Raw genomic sequence first — 22,007 nt, 5'->3', positions numbered from 1 at the left:
CTTGTAGTGCAAAGTGGATTTGCCCTTAGGAAATAACCCCCATTTTCTCAGAAAACAACAATTACATCACCCCAAAAGTGTTGTAGCGTTGAGACAATAATCCACACATTCTTGATTAACAATCTTTTTAATACCTGCACAATCACATGTGCATTTACCAAAGGTTTTTCCAACAAACCAACATGTTTGTGGTATACCAATTTTTGTGGTGGCATTATCAAAACTCAAAATGTTCATTTTAGATAAAACAGGCATGTGTAAAACCCAACAATAAAAGACACAAATCTTGAACTTACAAACGTCACATTTGGTCGAATTTGAAGGCAATATCAGACATGAGTATTTAGGAACTGTGTTTGATATTGCGTTCAGATGGGGGGAAATCACCACTGGAAAAGCCAAATTTGGAAGATGCACACCAATTTACCAATGTCAACATGTGCTAGCTGCCATCAAGGGATGTGTTTTGGGGGAGCAAGCCCTTCCTCTCAGCTACTTTATTATTGAGGAAGGGGTTGCACCCCCAAAACGCGTCCATTGATCTCCCTTGATGGCAGATAGCACATGTTGACACACTGTGTGCATCCTCCAAATTTGGCTTTGGGAAAAATCACAAAAACATTTTGCACATTGTAGCACACAAAAGAAGAAAGTGATTTGGAGGGGCTTTAAACTCGCCCCAAAACATCAATGATGTTTTTATTTTTTGGAATAACATCATTGATGTTTTGCTTGATGATTTCCAATTGTAAATTACACCCCATGATCTCCCCGATCAGGATCTGGGCACTTTCGGATGTGAAAGGATCTGGATCCACAACCTCACGATCACCTAAAAAGAGAGGAACCCCAAAATAAATTAGGTTTAAAAAAAATGACGCCATCCATCTCTTATCTGAGCCTGTGGTTGCAGACACTCACCTGTTGTGGTGACTAGTTCCACCACGTCTTCTTCCTCCTGCTCTTCTTGTGTTGGGGGGATTTCCCCTTCTTCCAGAGGGGGGGGGCTCTGGTCTCCTCAGATGGGGGGTGTCCTCCGAGTCTTTTATCCCCTATGTAAAACAAAAATGGTATACTTAGCACACAGATATTTGATGGCAGAACTATAAAGATGAAACATTGCTTGGAAGTGGGGTACAATTGTCAATATAAGCAGAGTTCCAAGATGTAGCTTTTTTAGTGCCCTTTGTCAACATGCAATACTTTACCTGTTTGGTACAAGCTTCACAGATGGAGACCCCCCTATAGTATACACTGGAGCACCTGTGTGGCCCCCTAATAAAAATGGTGTTCTTTTGTCCCACACTAGTGCTCCAGTGTCCTCTCCTTACACACAATCTAGTTTGCATTTCATTCTAGTAACAAAGCCATCTACACAACCCAATTCTTTGCAGACAAGTATAGGGCATCAAAATGGTGGCCAAATGCATATGGGCTAAACAATGGTATTTTATAGTTGGAACGAAAAATGTTTGATCTGAACGAATAATGTGCCCATGAACATGAAAGTTTCCATTTTAAACTGTACAACAGTTCCTAAAAGCACATGGAGCAGCACGAACGTAATAAACACAAAAAGAATTGGAACACAGGACAACTACTTACTTTTTTGCAGCACTCTCCGGATCTTTCTGTACTGCTCATGTTCTCGTAATTTGAGGTCCAACCACCGCTTCCTGAGCTGATCTTTCGATCGTCGTACCCCGAAATTCCGGTGCAGACTCCTGACCACTTTTGCCATGATCTTGGCCTTTCGGACATTGGGGTTGGGGTAAGGCCCATACTTTCCATCATAGTCGGCCTTCTTCAGGATGTCCACCATCTCCCACATCTCCCCAAAGGACATATTTGAGTCCTTAAATCTCCTTCTGGATCGGGACGTCTCCGGATCCGGCCTGTCCTCCTCCTCCTCGTCCTCGTTGCTACAATTAGCACGCACCTGCTGTCTATCCGCCATGTGCTCTTCCCCCACTGCGCCGAACGAAAAGGGGCGGGGAATAGACTAGAAAGAACGTCAGGGGCGGGCGGAGTTATTCGCATGCGCAGTGTGTATAAAGCGTAACACACGTGTGTATTACGTACGATCTGTGAGCGGAGGAAGGAGCATCGGAGACGCCGATCGTGATAACGAAGGTAAGATCTAAACTTGCGCCTATACTGCTTCCAAATGGAAGCCTATATTGTAACAAGATTAGGGGAGTTTTGCCTGACATTAGGGTTTGTCTTGTGTTGTGTCTTGCAGAGAAAATGGATGGGTTCAACGACCACAATTTCCTGCCCCTGTTCATTGACAAATACAGGGAGCTGCCCTGTCTGTGGCAAGTGAGACACCCCCACTATAATCACAAACAGAAGAGGCAGGCAGCGCTGGAGAAACTGCTGGAGTTGGTGAAGCCGCTGGTCCCCACAGCAACCATCCCTTATTTAAAAGGCAAAATTGGTGGCCTGAGGAGCACATATCTTAGGGAGCGCAAGAAGATCACAGATTCCCAGAGATCCGGAGCTGCAGCAGATGACATTTATGTCCCCAGGCTGTGGTACTACGAGAGACTGCGATTTCTGTCAGACCACACTGAAGTCAGGGAATCCCTCTCCACTCTTCCTTCCACGCTTCCTTCCATACCAGCTGAGGCTTCCGATGTCTAACCTGGGCCTTCCAGCCAGGAAGAAGTGGAGGAGCCCAGCTGGAGCCAGGTATAGTATTGTTCTACAGATTTCTGGGCAATAAAGAAATTATGTTTACTAGATGTTATTATTGATCACTAATTGAAAGTGTTTTACATATCAATAGACAGTAGTGGGCACCCAAAATTGGGACAAGAATGAAAACTGATGGGCTCAGAAGGATAGTCTGTTATATTTGTTAACATTCAATTTGCAGCAGTCAGGAGGTGAAAATTGTGTGTGATTGATGGAAAAAATACTAAAACTATGTCTCTTTTTCATACACAGGAAGACCTCAGCCAGGAGGAGGTTGTGGAATGTGGCAGTCAGGAGGAGGCGGGGATTAGTTGCAGCCAGGAGGAGGCGGGGCTAAGTGTCAGCCAAGAGAAGCCAGGGACCAGTCGCAGCCATGACTGAGTCTCAGGTCCCTCCCCTCCACCTGCCATATAAACGAGCCAGGAAGGCCACTCCGAGTCCCATGCAGGATTCAGCGTTCAGGCTGATCCAGGAGGCTTTGGCGTCCCGCCGAGCCTTACCAACTCCTGAAGAGGCCTTTGCCTGCATGGCTGCCACCAAATTGCAGGGCATGCAGGAGGGTCAACGCAGGCTCTGTGAGGACCTTCTGTATAAAGTCCTACGTAAGGGGGTGAGTGGGGATCTAACACCCAAGACCGACGTGGTTGAGTTGGACCATCCTCCTCCTCCTCCTCCTGCTGCCACAACTCCAGCACCAGAGCCACCACGTGTAAGGAAGTGTGGAAGGAAGGCAAGAGAGTGATGACCCTGGGTTCAGTCTGGTCTGACAAAAGCTGCAGTCTCTCGTATGACCACAGCTTGGGGACATGTATGTCATCTGCTGCTGTTCATGATCTCTGGGACTTCTGGACCAGACTGCCCTCCCTTAGATATGGATTCCTCAGGCCACCAATTTTGCGTAAAAATAGTTGATGTCTACCCTGGGGGTCCAAGGCTTCACCCACTTCTGCTGTTTCTCCAGCGTTGCCTCCCTCTTTGTTTAGTTGTGAGCCCTTAATACAATTTTTTAGGTAAATTCTACTCTCCTGTGTGTGTTTTCATCCAAAAAGGACAGTTTGTTGGTGATGGTTAAAGAAAAAGAAATTGCACTAGGTGCATAGAAAAATTGTGAAAAGATGAAAAAGATTCCTGCTGCTGTGCACTATAACCCCGATATAAGGGCACAAAATATAATATAGAGAGTGCAGCGCTGGACATGTGAAGTGAATAGTGAAATTTGATAAACCAGTTATTAAAATGGTGAAGAAGGTTATTCAAAGTCAATATATCAAAATAGTGACCTATATATATATATTATAAATGTTTTTTAGAACGTGAACATATAAATTAAGATAAGTGAGAAAAAAATTCCTGTAAATAAAACTTATGAAGGCACATAAAAGTCCAAAACAGTGTATTTGATGCGATGTAGATTTCAGGGATACATCTTCAATATTCAATGTTGCCCACCACCGAATAGATGAATAAAAGGCTTACCAGAAAGCCTGTGACCGCCCTTATTCAGGGGGGTCAAAACAGGCTTAGCAGATATAGGGGAACCGCCACAGGAATACTCCAAGGGACACCGATAGACCGATGCGTCAGGACTCCTTGCCAGATAGCGAACCAGCCGACAACCGCTGTAGGTGCTCTCCCAAATCCTGTCCTCTCATGGGGCAAACTTGAAATATCCACAGATCCGGTGCAAAAAGATGTGGTTTATAATGCCAAAAAGAAACAAAGAAAAAATGCTCCGCTGGTGCAGATAACTTTGGGTTTCCTTTATTGGCAAATTGCGGTATATAGCATTAAAAACCAAGAAAATGAAGTAAAAGCGAACAAGATAAAAAAAAACGACACTACCGCCGTTTATTTTAAAATCGCGCATGCGCGGTGCATGCAATGTTGTGACCCTACGACCGTTTCGTCACAACTGACGTCATCAGGGGTACGCACCGACGCACGCGCATGCGCATTAAATAACACAAGCGTCAAAACAGAGGACGCTATGATTGGTTCACACAAGGCTATGCTTCATTTGGATAGGTGCTGGAAAATTAACTACAGAGGATGATTACCATAAACATGGAGCCTAATAAATCAATAAGAAGAGGGATCGTCAGGCTGTTAAACTTCACCCCATGAAGATAACAGCATACGAGCATTCCACCAATGCCACCTAGTGACTTTTTAAGATATTACACCAAAACTTAACAGCGGCATATATCCAGATGAAACGGCCGTAGGGTCACAACATTGCACGCACCGCGCATGCGCGATTTTAAAATAAACGGCGGCAGTGTCGTTTTTTTTTTATCTTGTTCGCTTTTACTTCATTTTCTTGGTTTTTAATGCTATATACTGCAATTTGCCAATAAAGGAAACCCAAAGTTATCTGCACCAGCGGAGCATTTTTTCTTTGTTTCTTTTTGGCATTATAAACCACATCTTTTTGCATCAGATCCGTGGAAATTTCAAGTTTTCCCCATGAGAGGACAGGATTTGGGAGAGCATCTACAGCGGTTGTCGGCTGGTTCGCTATCTGGCAAGGAGTCCTGACGCATTGGTCTATCGGTGTCCCTTGGAGTATTCCTGTGGCGGTTCCCCTATATCTGCTAAGCCTGTTTTGACCCCCCTGAATAAGGGCGGTCACAGGCTTTCTGGTAAGCCTTTTATTCATCTATTTGGTGGTGGGCAACATTGAATATTGAAGATGTATCCCTGAAATCTACATCGCATCAAATACACTGTTTTGGACTATTATAGTTTGTTGGTGACGATTCAGGTACATTTCTAAAATACAATGTGAAATTAACAAGGGACAACAACACCAAACAATCTCCTACAGATTAAATAGAACAACATATCAATGGTGTTGTGGGAACTTGTCACAAAAAACACACACAAACATTTTCGGGAGTACAAATCAAAATCGCAAAAAAAAAAAATTAAAAGACAAACACAAAAAAGAATCTACATTAAAGACAAAAAATATATATAAAAATATACAAAAATATGTTGTCAGATGTGAGAAATCAAAATATATTGAGGGAATCACGATAAATAGTAACAAAATAAGTTTGTGAGAAGTGTGTGTGAATATGAGCAGAAAAACGAATATATTCTTGTCACATTAAAAAGAAGACGAGAGTGCGCTGTATTAAACCATTTTTAACATTGCAGCGTGACGAAAGTGCTGCATCCATTGCGAACGCTAAGTTTACCAGAACGAGCTGTTCCGTCTTGGAATTTCTTCTGAGCATGCGTGGCACTTTGTGCGTCGGAACAGGTCATACACGGTCGGAATTGACGCGATCGGATTTTGTTGTGGGAAAATTTTATCTCCTGCTCGCCAACTTTGTGTGTCGGAAAATCCGATGGAAAATGTTCGATGGAGCCCACACACGGTCGGAATTTCCAACAACACGCTCCGATCGGACATTTTCCATCGGAAAATCCGACCGTGTGTACGGGGCATTACAGTGCAGTGAAGAGCTAGTAAATGGCGTCACATGACAGTGGCATAAGAGAGAAAAAGAGGCCCTTGTACCTGTTCATCCCTAATTTTATTGTCATATTTTAATTTTTAAAAATTTGAGAGAGTGTTATTGGGTTTAGTAACACTTGAATTGATCCCTTCTGGTCTGAGATTCTCTAGATAGCTTTAGCTCAGCATGGTGTAGCGTCAGGTTAGGCATCTAATGGCCCCATAGGTAGCTAGAGGTCGGGTTGCGTGGCAGATTAAAAAAAAGGCAGGGATTAAGAAACCTAGTAGAAGCTGAGTTGCAGTGTCACGCAATAGACTAACCCAGTATTCAGCTCTTCGGAAGCAAAATGGACATCACACCTGCATTCATCTCCCAGGGGCCCCTGCAACTCAACTTTTCTGAAACTTTCAACTGGAGGTATCTTTGCTAAATGACTGTATATACCTGGGTACATGTGCACCAAACCACCAAGATGCTGGTTGGGTTGATTTTCTGATGTTCTATATTTGTATTGTGGATGTAGGTATTTTTACTATTCTTATATCCTATAAAATGTGTATTACTTCCATACTGGTGTTTATCTTCTGTATATACTTTTGGTTAATGTTATATGCTGAGTGCAATAATTCCCCTTCTCACAGTTTAATCATTGGTTAATTTTCCAGGAAGGGAATCCCTTAAGCTCACAGGGGCCCTGTCCTGGGTGGAGGCACTGCCAAATTTATTATCATACCCACTCTTCCATTTAGAAAAGGCTCTGGTCTCTCTGGTTACCTACAGGTAAGATGGAAACACAACAGCTAGAAGGAAAGTGGTTAAGCACTAGGTGGTTCCAAAATGAAAAAACATTTGCATTGTGGGTAGTATTTGGCCAGTACTGTTAACACAGTACAAACAGGCAAAGGCGTGCACACGGGGTGTGCCAGATGTACCCGGACACACACCGTAATCACCCCATGCGCATTAGGATTAATACTTTGTGCCTAGCAGGGGCAGTGGTCAAGGCCGAATTGTGAGTCGTACAGTGCAGCCTTCCCCCCATGAATGGAAGAGGAGAGTGGTTGGCTCCATCTCCCTGCCTATATTCCTCAGTGTCCGCCCACACTGCAACCTCTGGCGTACAGCCAGTGTTGCTGTGCCTGTGAAGCAGCTTGTGTGAATGGGGAATTTGAAACACAGCAGCAGCGCTACATCCTACACATGTCGAACAGCCTTGTGAGTGGAAAAGGTGACTGAACTCACTGTGCATAGGCTATGGGTGCCACTGGGCTTGGGATGCCCTCGGATGAGAGCCTAGGGAGTTCCACTACAGCTGGAGGGCTATCCCCCAGTTCCACTCACTCACCGTCTTCTGTCTACATGACATGGTACATAGGTGAGTACAGGGAACAGACCTTATCACAGTGCTGGAGGGGAACACATAACCGAAAATTCACACCACTGTATCTGCAGTAGAAAAGGGGGTATTGTATAGATAGGATAACAGTGCTGTATGATATCTAGGGTTTATGGGGGAAACAGTGGTGAGGGGGAATGTGGGGGCATCTTGCTTGTCATAGTGCTAAAGGTATCAGTGCTAAAGGTAGAGGGGTCACAGTGCAGGGGATTTGAGGAAGAACTAATGGGTAGAGGGGTCACAGTGCGGGGGGGGGGGGGTCAAGGGGGGAATGGGTAGAGGGGTCACATTGTGGTGGGGGAGATGGGTAGAGGGTCTATGCAGGAGGTAGAGGGGTCGCAGTACAGGGGATTTTTAGGGAGAAGTAATGGGTAGAGAGATCACAGTGCAGGAGTATAGGGTGTCGTGGGGAATGGGTAGAGGAGTTACAGTGCTGGGGATAACTGTGAGGTAGAGGTGTCATAATGCGGGGTATTGGGGATAGAATGGGACATAGTGGGGAGGGTATGGTAGGGATGGGTAGAGGGGTCACAGTGTGGGGGGGATTTGGGGGAATGGGTAGAGGAGTCACAGTGCTGGGGACATCTGGGAGGTAGAGAGGTGACAGTTCTGTAGGTATTTGGGGTGTAGAAGGGCCACAGTGCAGATGGTATCAGGGCGGTTAGAGGGGTCACAGTGCTGAGTGTAGTGAGGACAGTCCTGGGGGTATCAGGGATGCAGCGGGGTTACAGTACTAGAGGTATCTACTGTAGAGTGAATATGGTAACAGTGCTGGGGGGAAATCTGTGGGTGTGGGGTTGTTTAGCCATGCCCCTTAAGCCCCTCCCACTGTTAAGTTTGACCACGACCACTTTTTGCCACAGCACACTACATGTGCCGCAGGTCATCATTGCCTCCCTGAAGTGTCCCTCATTCTCAAGTTCTAAATTTGCGAGGTATGTAAGAAGTGTGTGTGTGTGTGTGTGTGTGTGTGTGTATATCAGTGGTTCTCCCGTCCTCAGGACCCACTAACAGGCCAGATTTTAAGTATCACCTTGGGGGGAGATGCAGACTACAATACTGCAATCACTGAGCAGCAAATGATATCACCTGTGATGTATTTCAGTTATCTTGCAAACCTGGCCTGTTGGTGGGTCCCGAGGACAGGAGTTGAGAACCACTGGTATATATATATATATATATATATATATATATATATATATATATACATACATACATACACATGTGTGTTTGAGCTTTGGGGTGCACACCCTAATGCAACAGGCTGTGCAAATAGGGTTCATTATGGTATATAAAATAAAGCCTATTATCTGCCAGCATGTCTTTGGAGTGTTGGAGGAAGCCCATGCAGGCACAGGGAGAGCATACAAACTCTATGCAGGTAGTGCCATGGTTGGCATTTGAACCGACAACCCTAGCGATGCCAGGCGGAAGTGCTAATCACTTGACCATTGTGCTGCCCCTAAGAGCATGTAAAAAGCTAAGCTGAAAATTTTAAATATATTTTTATGCTACTAGTTATGCTATGTGAATGAAAATATGTAACAAATGTACAGTAGTTGTTATCCCCATTGGCTTCAAAAGTGGAAATATACTCTACGAAACCAGATCAAACTGCCAAAAAAAATGCCTGGCATAAAGCCTAAGATCACCACTTACTATAGTTACTACTTAGTTTCATGATAGTAGCAGTCTTATGAAAAACATTTTTTTTTTTGCTGGGGATGGAGGGACAGTACAGAAGGAGGGAAGGCAGGAGAGAGTCACAGAATGGACTTAGCTGGTATCTGAAACTACCGGAGGAGGGTACAAAACTCTCCTTAATCATTTAAGATCAAGGAATATCAATTTATTCATAATGTCTATAGGCAGCCAGGTCCACTTCTCAGATAAAACACCCACCTGCCATGCTAAAAACCCATCTCCAAGACTACACTGGAGGCCGGACAATGCTGAACTCCTAAAGCATATTAGGAGAGCTAAGGCCACTTGTCCAACCTACTGACACAGAATTCCATGGGTTCGTTGTTGCACACCCATGTAGTTCTCTACTTGCTGCTGTAGCTGCTGCTGGTGGATGCTGCAAACTGTACACCACAATGTTGCTGAGGTTGGAAGAAGTCTCCTTACACAACCTATCCAGTGCACCATGGGGGTGTTACTAGGAAAAGAAAATGCTGCTCCAGGTGAGTGATGGAACCAGGTAGATTGGGAAATGGACTCCTCGCAGGGGTGGTACTGCTGCCAGCACTGCCAGTCTTTTAATCATTCTCAGTGGCATCTGGAGAGATGGGAACATATTGGATTGTCAAAATAAACTATTGTTTGTATTACTACAACAGTGCTAATGTTATAAAATAGAAGTGTATGCTGTGGCTATAAATTTTCATTAAGTGGTTAAAGTAATGCTGATTTTTTAAAATCAAATTTAAAGAGCAGTTTATATAACTAAAAACACCTGGTACCAGCAGGTTGCTGAGACACTTACTCAGTTCTTCTTGTAGGCCCAATGAAATAAAATCACTTAACATTCCAGGTGGAAATTTTAGAGCAATTAAGCCAGAAAGCCATTTTTCCCAAAAGTATAATACATGGGTTAAGGGGGATAGTGGGCACCATCAAAAAGTGCTTGTGATGCAGAAACCAATCAAATGTTAGATTTTACCAGTCACCCTTCACTATTCACTAGTGAAATGACTATAAAGACCCGACAGATTCTAAAAGGCAGCAAAGAAAACTTCTACCTGGTTTAATTGTTTAAATTAGTCCTGATTCTGCCACAGTTTACCATCTATTCACACTCTGGGCATACCTTATCAGCTAATGTAGTGAAGTTTTGACCAGCATATTTCGCAATGTCACCTAGTCTGAAGATTGGACAAAAAGCATCCTTTTCTTGATGGTAGAGACATTTCAGACTATTTGGCAGGTTCCCCCTATTGGATTATAAGAAAAAGAATGTTAATTAATATGTAAAACAAATGAATGATATTCCATTCAAAATTATTTTTTTGATTTCTAGTAGACATGGATAGACTAAATCACACATAGCCTTTTTACATTATGCAAGGGGCCTCAGTGTGTATGCATACTTATACACACAAAACAATAGTTGTGTGTATACTTATTCTGGGTAGCATCCCAAAGCAAATATTCAGTAAACAAAAAAATTCACCTGCACTATAGTGTACCACATATGCAAATGCTCTGTGCATTGTGGTACGCTGCTTTGTCAGGTGCTTTGTAATGCAGGTGCATTTTTTTGTAGCTAGGACTGAACCATAAAGATCTCACCACTTCCTAAAAAATGCAAGGAGTCACTGAGTGGGTGAACACTTGAACTATCAGTTTAGGATGGTGCACATAAGTCCTAGCAATAAACTTGTCTTATTTGCTACCATTTTGTCTGTTAAAGCAATTTGCTATACCTGAGCGATAATTGCAAAAAAATACCTGATAATCAAGTCAAAAAAATCAGAGCTGTTCTGTCTCCTGTGCATCTGTTATCTCAAGGAGTCTAATTAGCTCTCCTAGTTCTTATACTGGACTACAGAATAAATAGTATTTGTGGTGTAGAGATGTAGAGAGTGGGAGAGTTTCAGTAGGCTAGCAGGGCTGACACCACCAAGTGCCCAAGAAATGCTGGATGCATTTCTGACTGATCAATAGGTATTTTTCTGTAAAAAAAACATGGGGGAACATGCAAGCGTTTATTGCAAATATGCTGTGCATATGTTTCTTTTTTTAAAATTTTCTCCAGACATATACTCCAACCTCTTAAAGCGGAGTTCCGCTTAAAAAAAAATTAAAAGTCTGCAGCTACAAATACTGCAGCTGCTGACTTTTAATAATCGGACACTTACCTGTCCCAGGGTCCAGCGAAGTGGGGGATCGAAGCCCTGCTTGTCTCCCCCTCCGCTAAGCGGCCCCAGAATTGTAACTGTGGGCGCCCGGCTGTGGCTTCACAGCCGGGCACCCACTGCGCATGTGTGAGCCACGCCGCACACCGTGACTGGCCGCACAATCATCTGGGACCTGTGACGTGTCCCAGATGATTGCCTAGTGGGAGGGGGCAGAGCTGATCTCCCTTCCTACGCCGAGGGAAGTGACGTCAGGAGCCCAGGTGCTGAAGGAGGCAGATTACGAGGGACCCCTAGCAACAGGCATTAAGAGGTGAGTAAAAAAAAAATGTTTTCCAAATGTTTTTTTTTTTTTTAATGCACATTAATGAAATTTTTTTTTTTTTTGGGTGGAACTCCACTTTAAGAATAAAAGGACATGCTATGTTCAATCTATAATAAAAGAGTGAGGTATAATTTCAGTCAACAATTAGAATGAGGTTGACGTTTACCAGTACCATATTCCGTGGGTTTGATGTTTAAATTCCTTGCAATTTTTTTGTGCAGACTTGTTCTGTAGATTTTTTTAAAAGCATAATGCACTGAATGGCCTTGGAGTCATGGTTTAGAAAGGATGATGAGCTGATTTTTTTTTTTTCCGCTGTATGACACTGCATTGTTTGAAAAAGTAAATAATAAAGTTCAAAGAACATGCATCTAAGCCACCTCACATTTTTTTCATTCAAATACAATGCATTTCTGTTATCTCTTTAGGTAAAATAAAAGTTAGGCATACACCCTTTAGGCGTATTATGCCTGAGTAAAACTGTCCTGCTGCTAGCCAATTTTATAATGCTGTATACATTGCAGTATCTTAATCCTTGTAGTAACGCCCATGCATGTGCTCTTTGTCTCTCATAAACTTGGGCCTATTTTTGCTATTTAAAATTGTCCTACTGCTGGTCAATTATACATTGCTATGTTATCTACAATTATTTAATTCTTGTAGTAAAATACCTGTCTGTTCACCTTTTTCTCTAGTACACTTTGGCCAATTCTCTTGTGTAACAACTGTGCTCCGGCGCACCAATTTTATGCTGTTATATTATCTGCGGTCTCTTAATTCTTAATGAGAATGTTATAGAAATTAGCCAGCAACAGGACAGTTTTGCATCAGTGAGAACAAGCGCAGCCACAGTGGCTAATTTTAATTTACTGGCCAATTTCTATCTGCTAGTTAAAGCGAGGCCATTATGGTTTGATAAAAAGAATGTATCTCTGCTAAAGCTACCTGAAAAAAAGTATTTGAATTAATCAGATTGGAGTACTGCTGTATGAAAGCCAAGCTAACAACACATTACCTCCACAGCCAAATGTATACTCCCTGTGTAATCTGTCACTGAGACTGTGTGAAAAATGTTCTGTAACACCATATACTGCTTTAAAGCACCCCAAGCATGTTACGTAGTAAAGAAAAGCCGGCACTCAAAAGCTTCTTCTTTGCAAATATTCCAGTGTAAACAGCAGTTACAGCATGGCAGAAGCTAACGCGTTTTGGCTTAAAGCCTTCCTCATAGCATGGAAATATACAATCAATTCAAACTTATTATTCTGACTCCGATTGTTGTGAAGCGATTTATCCCTTGTGAGACCTCTATGCCTTGCCTGTATAAGATATAATCACTGAGGACAGTCCTCATTAGATAGTTTTAACTCACCAAACACCGATTCCATCCACAAAGGTGCTTTTATTGTTAACATCAGGTTACAGCAGATGACAGGATACAAACAGATGAATAGGTTGTAGTATTTATGCCATCAAAAGATGATATTGTCTGTAGTTTACTATGCAGAATACATATGCCCTGCTACATGTGGCTTGTTAGCTGCAGCCATGACACAGGAAGTACAATCACAGGAGGAAGGGTGGAGCATTACATACAAAGGAAGTGTGTCATAACATACAGGAAAAAGAACATAAGAAAACAAGTGCATTACCACAAAGGGTCACTAGATGGCAGCATGTGAACTGAATATAAACGTCCATAGAAAATGGTTAGGAAAACAGTCTATATAAATTCTATGCCCCGTTGGGGCAGCACACTCCCCGTCTGGCATGGTAAATGTCACTATATGCATCAGAACGGTAGTTATGCAACTGCAAATAATAAACAGTGCAAATTGCTGGATGTCTTGAAGACATAAAAAGACATAAAAAGACATAAAAAGAACATGCACATAATGCAATAACGATAACTGTTAATTTAAGGCTTCAAGTTATATCAACTAAAGTTCAAGATACTTTCTTCTTGAAGTCACAGATAGGATCCAGCAGCGTAGGCAAACAAGTTCATTCTCCAAAGGGCAAGAGCAAGGTCTTGAATTGATTATGGCAGATGCCTCTGCTAGGAAGGTGGTTAAAATCTCGTGGGTAAGTCTTGTGGAGTTAAAGTCCATAAGCAGAGAGTCCAATATTTTACGTGTGATGCCTATCATTCTCTCCCATGAGCCACCCACGTGGGAAGAATGAGGATCGAAAATCCATGTATAGCCTTTTTCAGCTAAAAAGTCTTGGATTGGCCTAGAGTTGAGCTGTAACTCTCGACAGGCTCCAACAAAATTAGTTCCACAGTCAGATCTTAATGTCTTGACTGGTCATCTGATGGCTAGGAATCGTCTTAAAGCATTGATGAAGCTTGAGGCATCCATAGATTCTATTACTTCAATGTGTACTACACGCACACTCATGCAAGTGAACAGCACTGCTCATCGCTTGCTATTTGCTTGGCCACCTCGAGTTCTGTGGGCTGTTACCATCCATGGCCCAAAGACATCCAGACCAACATGAGTGAAAGGTGGGTCAGTACTTAACCTGTCAGCTGGCAAATCTGACATTTGCTGTTGCTGGTGTTTCCCTCTAAGTTTTCGGCACTGAACACAGATGTGCAGTGTAGCTGCGATCTGTCTTTTTGCTCCTATAATCCAAAGGCCTGCAGCTCTTATGGCACCCTCTGTGAAGTGTCTACCCTGGTGCTTAACCCCCTTCATGGTAGTGCCGTATGAGCAAAGTGGTGATGTGATGGCAAGCAGGTATAATGAGAGGATTTTGTTCTTGCTCACTCAACTCAGCCTTGTTTAAACGTCCACCAACACTTAACATACCATGATTGTCAATGAATGGATTCAGGTTGGCAATCAGACTGTTTTTTGCAATGTCCCTCTTGTCACAGATACATTTAATTTCTGAGCCAAAGACACTCTGTTGTACACTGCGTATTATGATCAATTCACCTTCAGCAATGTCTTTTGCAGAAAGAAGCTTTTGGCGCACGTGCCAACCTTGACAGTGAGCATCTGTGGGCTTTGTGTGGAAGCAATCTGCAATATGAACTAACCTTGCGGTGGTGCGTACAAGCCTTCTCCACTTGGAGAAACATTCAAAGTGTTGGCAGCCCAAGACGAGTCTTTGTTCAGCTCTGGTGATGAGGATTTTGACTTCAGGAAGAATCTCTGAATCTTTGTCAGGTTCTATAAGACTGAAGATCTCAGCTGTGGTTTCTTCTGGATGATCCAGCAGGAATTCAGGACCTTTTAACCAAGAAGAATTTGCAAAGACACTTGCAGACACTGGCCTGGTGGCATGATCTGGATCTGCAGCTGTCCCGGCTTCACTGTCTGCGATCCACCTGGCACTCATGCGACTTTGCACTCCTGTGCCTCATGTCTGCTCTACCAGGGGGCCTTGAGTCAGAGTTGTAAGAGAGGCCATCCTCTGCTACTGTCACGTACCTGACGGTAGAGCCTGATATGCAGACAGCCATGTCTGAGCCTGTGCGGGGACCCTCTCCCATGGAAGAACTTTGCCAGCATCTGACCGGCTTGACACAGGCTGTTAAGGCCTTGCAAGAGGGCTATACCCAGCTGGAAGGACGCTTACAGACCCTGTCTGACTCAACAGCCACCCAGGGACCGCCACAAGCATCTTCCTCTTTACGAGGAACCTCTCCCGCTCCTGCAGTGGCCTTTCACACTAACTGGAACGACGATGCTCTACGCTACCAATTCCGTATGGACCTCTCGGACCCTCTTAAAGATGAGTTAGCTCGAGTAGGAGTGCCCTCTACTCTAGAGGCTCTAATTGACTTATCCATTCAAATCGACCGTCGTTTGAGAGAACAAAGGTTGGAGAGAACTATGGGTCCATCTCGCCCAGTATGGATGCTACCCAGGGTACCCAGCTCTTTCAACACTGCTCCACCAGTTCCTACCACACCCGTTCCTGACGCTTCAGAACCTATGCAGCTCGGCCTACTTCATCCTTCTCTCTCTGTTGAAGAATGACAGCGTTGCCGCCAGCAGAACCTATGCCTGTACTGTGGAGGATCAGGACACTACGTGAGGTCTTGCCCAGTTAAACCCTTCTTTCAGTCTTTCAGCTACCTCTCCTTCTTCAACCCTGAATGTGCTCCACAACTCTGCTCATCTTACTCTCCCCATTTCATCACAGCTGCCAGGAGGGACTATTTAGACTTCCGCCATAATTGACTCCGGGGCCTGCAACTGTTTCGTGAACTTGACCTTTGCTGCAAGACATCATATCCCGCTACAACTTAAGACACAGAAGCTTTCTGTTCACTTGGCAGATGGGTCCATCATTAAATCCGGGGCAGTTACTCACAAAACCATTCCTCTGCTTGCTACCATTACCAAGGATCATCAGGAACTGCTTTGTCTGGACGCCATCGCCTCTCCTCTGTTTCCGGTCATCCTTGGCATGCCTTGGCTGAAGGCCCACAATCCCCACATTGACTGGGCCACGGAGGGAATTAAGTTTCTCCCCAACTACTGTATCCAGTACTGCTTACAAACCCCTTGCAGCGTGCCCTCTCTGCTATGCCTTGATACGGACTCTGAGACTCGTCAGCTCGTACCCACAGCCTATCATGACTTCCTGGACATATTCAGCAAGAAAGGGGCAGAGACCCTTCCTCCTCATCGGTCTTACGACTGTCCGATTGAACTCCTTCTCGGAGTCTAAGTCCCTTTCGGAAGAATCTTCCCACTATCCGAATGTGAGCTTGTAGCCCTAAAAGACTACATTGATGATAATCTCAAGAAAGGTTTCATTTGCCCTTCCACATCTCCAGCCGGGGCAGGAATCTTCTTTGTAGAAAAGACCATTCATTATGGCCCTGTGTGGACTACCGTGAGCTCAATAAGGTTACGGTTAAAAACCATTACCCTCTTCCACTAGTTCCCGAACTTTTCTAGAGACTTGGCACAGCCACCGTATTCACAAAGCTGGATCTTCGACGTGCCTATAATCTGGTTCGCATTTGAGAAGGCAATGAATGGAAGACTTTCCGCACACAGTTTGGGCATTTCGAGTATCTTGTAATGCCCTTCGGACTTTGCAATGCCCCGCCACCTTTCAGCACTTCATTAACAATGTCTTCTGAGACTTTCTGGACTTGTTTGTTATTGTATACCTTGATGATATACTAATCTTCTCTCCCTCTCTAGACAACTATCGCAGACATGTCAAGGGTGTGCTAAGTCGCCTTCGACAACATGGACTCTACGCCAAACCCGAGAAGTGCGAGTTTGAACGCCAGAGCATCCAATTCCTGGGCCTAATCATATCCACCAAGGGTTTCAAGATGTATCCCCAAAAGGTCACAGCTATCTTGGACTGGCCAACTCCCAGTGACAAGAAGGGCATCCAATGCTTCATAGGCTTTGCAAATTTCCACCGCAAATTCATTCCGGGGTTCTCAGCGATCATCGCTCCCATCAAACAACTTACCAAACAAGGCTCTAGATCCCATTGGCCAGCAGAGGCTCAGGCCACCTTTGAGGCACTAAAAAGGCTGTTCACGTCCGCATCTGTTTTGAAACATCCCGATTCGGCCCTACCCTACTTCTTAGAAGTAGACGTCTCAGAAACAGCAGTTGGAGCTAAACTTTCCCAAAGGCAGGGACCCAAGGCCCTGTTGCAACCAGTTGCGTTCTTTTCTCGCAAGCTGTCAAACACGGAGAAGAACTATGACGCTGGGGATCATGAACTTCTTCAGGTGGCCTGCAGTGGAGGAAGACTGTAGGAGGTATGTAGAGTCCTGCTCTACTTGAATCCGCAACAAGTCCAAGGCTTGGGGTTTGTTGAAACCATTGCCTGTCCCGAATAGACCTTGGAGAATGATCTCATATGACTTTACCGTGGAACTGCCTCCATCCGAGGGCTACACTACTATTTTCGTAATTGTTGACCGACTATCTAAAATGGCTCATTTCCTCCCTATGAAGGGTACTCCCTCCACACAAGAAACTGCACGGATCTGTATCAAGGAAGTTATAAGACTTCACGGGGTTCCGGCAAATATCGTCTCTGACAAAGGGGTCCAGTTCACCTCCAGATTCTGGAAATCTTTATGCAAATCTTTTGGAATTGAAATTTCATTTTCTTCAGCCTATCACCCACCAACAAATGGACAAACAGAAAGAACCAAGCACTTGAACAATATCTGCACTGCTTCTCTTCTTTTTCACAAGATGACTGGGTGTCCCTACTTCCCTTGGCCAAGTTTTCTTACAATAATTCTGTTCATTCGGCCACAAAACAAACTCCTTTTTTCGCTAACTATGGTTTTCTCCCTCCTTCCTGTTCAATACGATTCCGTAATGTCCTTGAAACGATGGACTTCTTTAATACCAACAATAAACTGTTACAGGAAACGATGACCAAGACCCAAGCCTATAATAAGGAGATCTTCGACAAGAAGAGAAGGGGAGAACTGATCTTAAATCCAGATGACCAAGTCTGGTTGGCTACGACAAACCTGAAGTTACCCTGTCCTTCGAGGAAATTAGGTCCCAAGTTTGTAGGACCTTTTCCTGTGAAGAGGCTGATCAACAATGTTGCTTACGAACAGGAACTACCGGACTCTTTCAGGATCCATCCTGTTTCATATAGCCTTACTGAAGCCCGCTATTGCTAGTCCTTTTCCAGATCAAAACATGGGTCCACCCGAACCCGTGGTTGTGAAGGCGAAGAATTTGAGTTGGAGGCAATCTTAGATTGCAGGAAAAGGAGGAATCAAGTTCAGTACTTGATTAAGTAGAGAGGATATGGCCCTGAGGACAATTTATGGGAACCAGAAGGCAACATTCATGCCCAAGAACTTATCCAAGCTTTCAGGAACACCTGTTACCTCTGCCTGTCAGGAAGGGCATGCCAGCACCCAAGATGGCTGCCGAAGAAGACGACCTGTTACCTCTGCCCCCGTCAGAATGCCACTGGTGCGCACGCACCCTGTGACAGCTTTTGGCGCCCAAACTCAGCCAGTTTCCAGACTCAGTGCTGTCTGCTCTACAGTGTTCCCATTATCTTGTATTTGATACCTGTTCCTGTTAACCAACCTGGCTTGCCTCTAACGTTCCTGCTTTCTGCCTGTACCTGAGCCAGCTTGTTTGACTCTGCATCTGCCTGCTCCCCCTGCTACATTGCTGCCAGCCCATCACCGATCTGGCCTGTATCCTGACTATGCTTCTGCCTTCGCATCTGCTCCTGATGTGCGTTCCAGTGTATGACCCGGCCTGCCTGTACCTGCCTTCTCTTCTGCCTGAAGAATCCTACTGAACTACCATCCCTCCTGCAGCTGTTTCGGCTTCACTGTCTGCGATCCACCTGGCACTCGTGCGACTTTGCACTCCTGCGCCTCCTGTCTGCTCTACCAGAGGGCCTCGAGTCAGAGGTGTAAGAGAGGCCGTCCTCTGCATATCAGGCTCTACCGTCAGGTACGTGAGACACTCGAAACGCTCTGGTGAGCAGGAGAGGATATGGGTGGTGAGATGTCTGTTCTTTTAACAGATATTGCTCTATTAAAGTCTCTACGTTTAGCTGCTATGTTATCATACCTTGATGAAGATGATGATGATGAAGCAGGCAAGTTGGGTTCACTGAAGCTGGAGCTGGGATCATTTCTCATCCAGGCTTGAACACTGATGAACCTGCAAAAATATGCGAATGGAGGAAAAGATACGTTATAGTCTCTTTTGTACCTTGAGCCCTGTTGTGCCCATTTCTCTTGCAGGCCATATGGCAGATTAGACACCACTGGATTGGCACCATGAGCAGTGTCCAGGAAGCTTAGTCCAGGTAGACGTGGGTCTGTTTTTGCCAACTCCAGCTCCATGAGAAGATCACTCAGATCTTGGAGCTTGCGATAGTCTTTGTTCCCTATTTTTGGGAAGTTCTGCAGTCTCTTGAATATAGCGCTTTCTATGGCTTCAGAGTTACCATAGGCTTGCTCAAGTCTTGCCCATGCAGCAACAAGACCTGCATCTGGGTGGTCAACATGCACTGTTCTCAGTCTTTTAACACGATCTGCAGATTCTGGCCCCAGCCACCTTATGAGCAAATCAAGTTCCTCCTTGGTAGTAAGGTTGAGATCAGCAATGGCAGCTTTGAAGGTTGATCTCCAGGCCCTGTAGCTCTCCGGACAGTGTCAAACCTTGTGAGGGCAGTGTTAAAGAGCTCACGGCGTACCATATATCTGGCAAAGTGATTCAAGTCTGATCTCTCACTCTTCGGTGCCAAAGTAAATTGTGGAACCCCTCGGGTGTGAAAGCTCTCTGGTGAAGTAGGGTGAGGTTTACCAAGATGAAATGATGTTGCAAGAGCGTTTAACTGTGGTGTAGTCCCTAAGGCTTGTGCTGGCTGTGGCTTGAGCTGCGGCTTGTCACTGGAAGTCACCTTGTTGTCAGCAAGAGGTGATGCGGTTTGCTGCATAGATGCACTTGTGTTGTAGACTTGAAGAGGCAGCTGCTGGGGAGATCTTCTCATTACACTGTCCCTGCAGAGGGCAAAAATCTGCACGCCTGATAGACCCTGCCAAGGAGGGGGTCCAACACGGAGGGTAAGAGTCCACCTTTATCACTTTCTCACTTATTGGAGTCACCGTCAGTGGATTTGCACCATCCTGCACATCTCTCTCCTTTGTCAATCCACTCATAGGGGGATTAGTTGCTGCTGAGCTGTATAGTGGATGGAAGCTTTTTTTCACTGATGAACTTTTTATGTTTGAACCCATGGACTGAGTTTGTTTGATTTTCAGATTTTCACGCTATTAATATCATTGTACTTCACATGTACACATTTTTTGTTTCTTCTTTTTATTTGAGTTTTTATGTTTTGCACTTATATATTTCTACCACTCATGGAATCATTTACTTGCTCTCAGTAGATTGCGGTTTTTACTACCACCCACATGTATTCACATCTATGTGTGTATTTTCATATAATTAGCGCACTTTATTTATTTTTTATTTTTCATGGTATACACAGATATTGGTGTATTTTGTGTGCAGCTTTTACCTTTGACCTTTTTTGCTCTGCAGCGCAGTTTTTCTTTTTATTTTTGAACCTTGTTATACTGTCTTTTTAAGAAGACGAACAGCAGCTTAGACAGGTAGGGTAACGCAGTTCAATGTAGAGAAACAGTTTTTAACATTCACATGAAGTGCAGTAAACTCGTCCGACATAAAATGGTGGATGGCACTGAGCTTGATTGCATACATATTTTGACTCCAATTGTTGTGAAGCAATTTATCCCTTGTGAGACCTCTATGACTGACCTGTATAAGATATAATCACTGAGGACAGTCCTCATCAGATAGGTTGAACTCACCAAATACCGATTCCATCCACAAAGGTGCTTTTATTTTGAAAATCAGGTTACAGCAGATGACAGATGACAGGATACAAACAGATGAATAGGTTGTAGTATTTATGCGGTCAAAAGATGATATTGTCTGTAGCTTACTATGCAGAATACATGTGCCCTGCTACATGTGGCTTGATTGCTGCATCCATGACACAGGAAGTACAATCACAGGAAGAAGGGTGAAGCATTACATACAAAGGAAGTGTGTCATATCATAAGGGAAAAATAACATAAGAAAACAAGTGCATTACTACAAAGGGTCACTAGATGGCAGCATGTGAACTGAATATAAATTTCCATATAAAATGGTTAGGAAAACAGTCTATATAAATTCTATGCCCCGTTGGGGCAGCACACTTATATAATGACAAAATTGCCATTAAGAATAGGTGTGGTGCATGAATAGTTACAATTAAGATCAGATCGAAAACACCAGGGGGAGGTGTGATTGATCAGGTCAGACTTCAAAAGAGTAGGATGCACAAAGAGAAAGCATACATTAACCCCTAATATACTACAAATCATTTTTTTAAATGGTTAATGTACATTCTGTTATTCATTCCACTTGGCACTCTGGTGTTAAGTTTATGTATCCATCCCCAAGCATGTTATTTAAAGAATTTGTTTATTTTCAACACAGCCCTTGAAGATGCATGGAAAGACCCCCTGATGTGTTTTTTTTTTTTTTCTTCATTTTTGTTTTCTGCATTAGTATATGTCACCATGGCAGTGCCCAGCTTCCCATGCCTTTTTTGACAGTAGTTGGCTTTTTAGACGAAAAAAAAAAATTGCCAGAACTTCACAACATAATTTGACCCATTGTAATGAATAGGGTTCTAAGTTTGGGTTCACTGAATTTTGAACAAGATTCACCTAACCCTGG

The 22,007-nt window shown here is 43.9% G+C and overlaps 1 protein-coding gene across 1 annotated transcript in view; it reads right to left on the bottom strand.

The window, feature by feature from the left end:
* P2RX3 (purinergic receptor P2X 3) overlaps window positions 1–22,007 on the bottom strand; it is a 451,883-nt gene that overhangs the window by 134,489 nt on the left and 295,387 nt on the right. Inside the window, exon 7 of the mRNA XM_073596991.1 lies at window positions 10,376–10,499. Within this exon, the coding sequence (XP_073453092.1) occupies window positions 10,376–10,499 (124 nt within the window). The remainder of the gene's footprint in view (window positions 1–10,375; window positions 10,500–22,007) is intronic.

Source organism: Aquarana catesbeiana, linkage group LG08 (assembly GCF_042186555.1).
Source record: "Aquarana catesbeiana isolate 2022-GZ linkage group LG08, ASM4218655v1, whole genome shotgun sequence".
Classification (NCBI taxonomy): domain Eukaryota; kingdom Metazoa; phylum Chordata; class Amphibia; order Anura; family Ranidae; genus Aquarana; species Aquarana catesbeiana.
The sequence above is the reverse complement of the archived record's forward strand: the minus strand, read 5'-3'. Positions and strand labels throughout refer to the sequence as shown.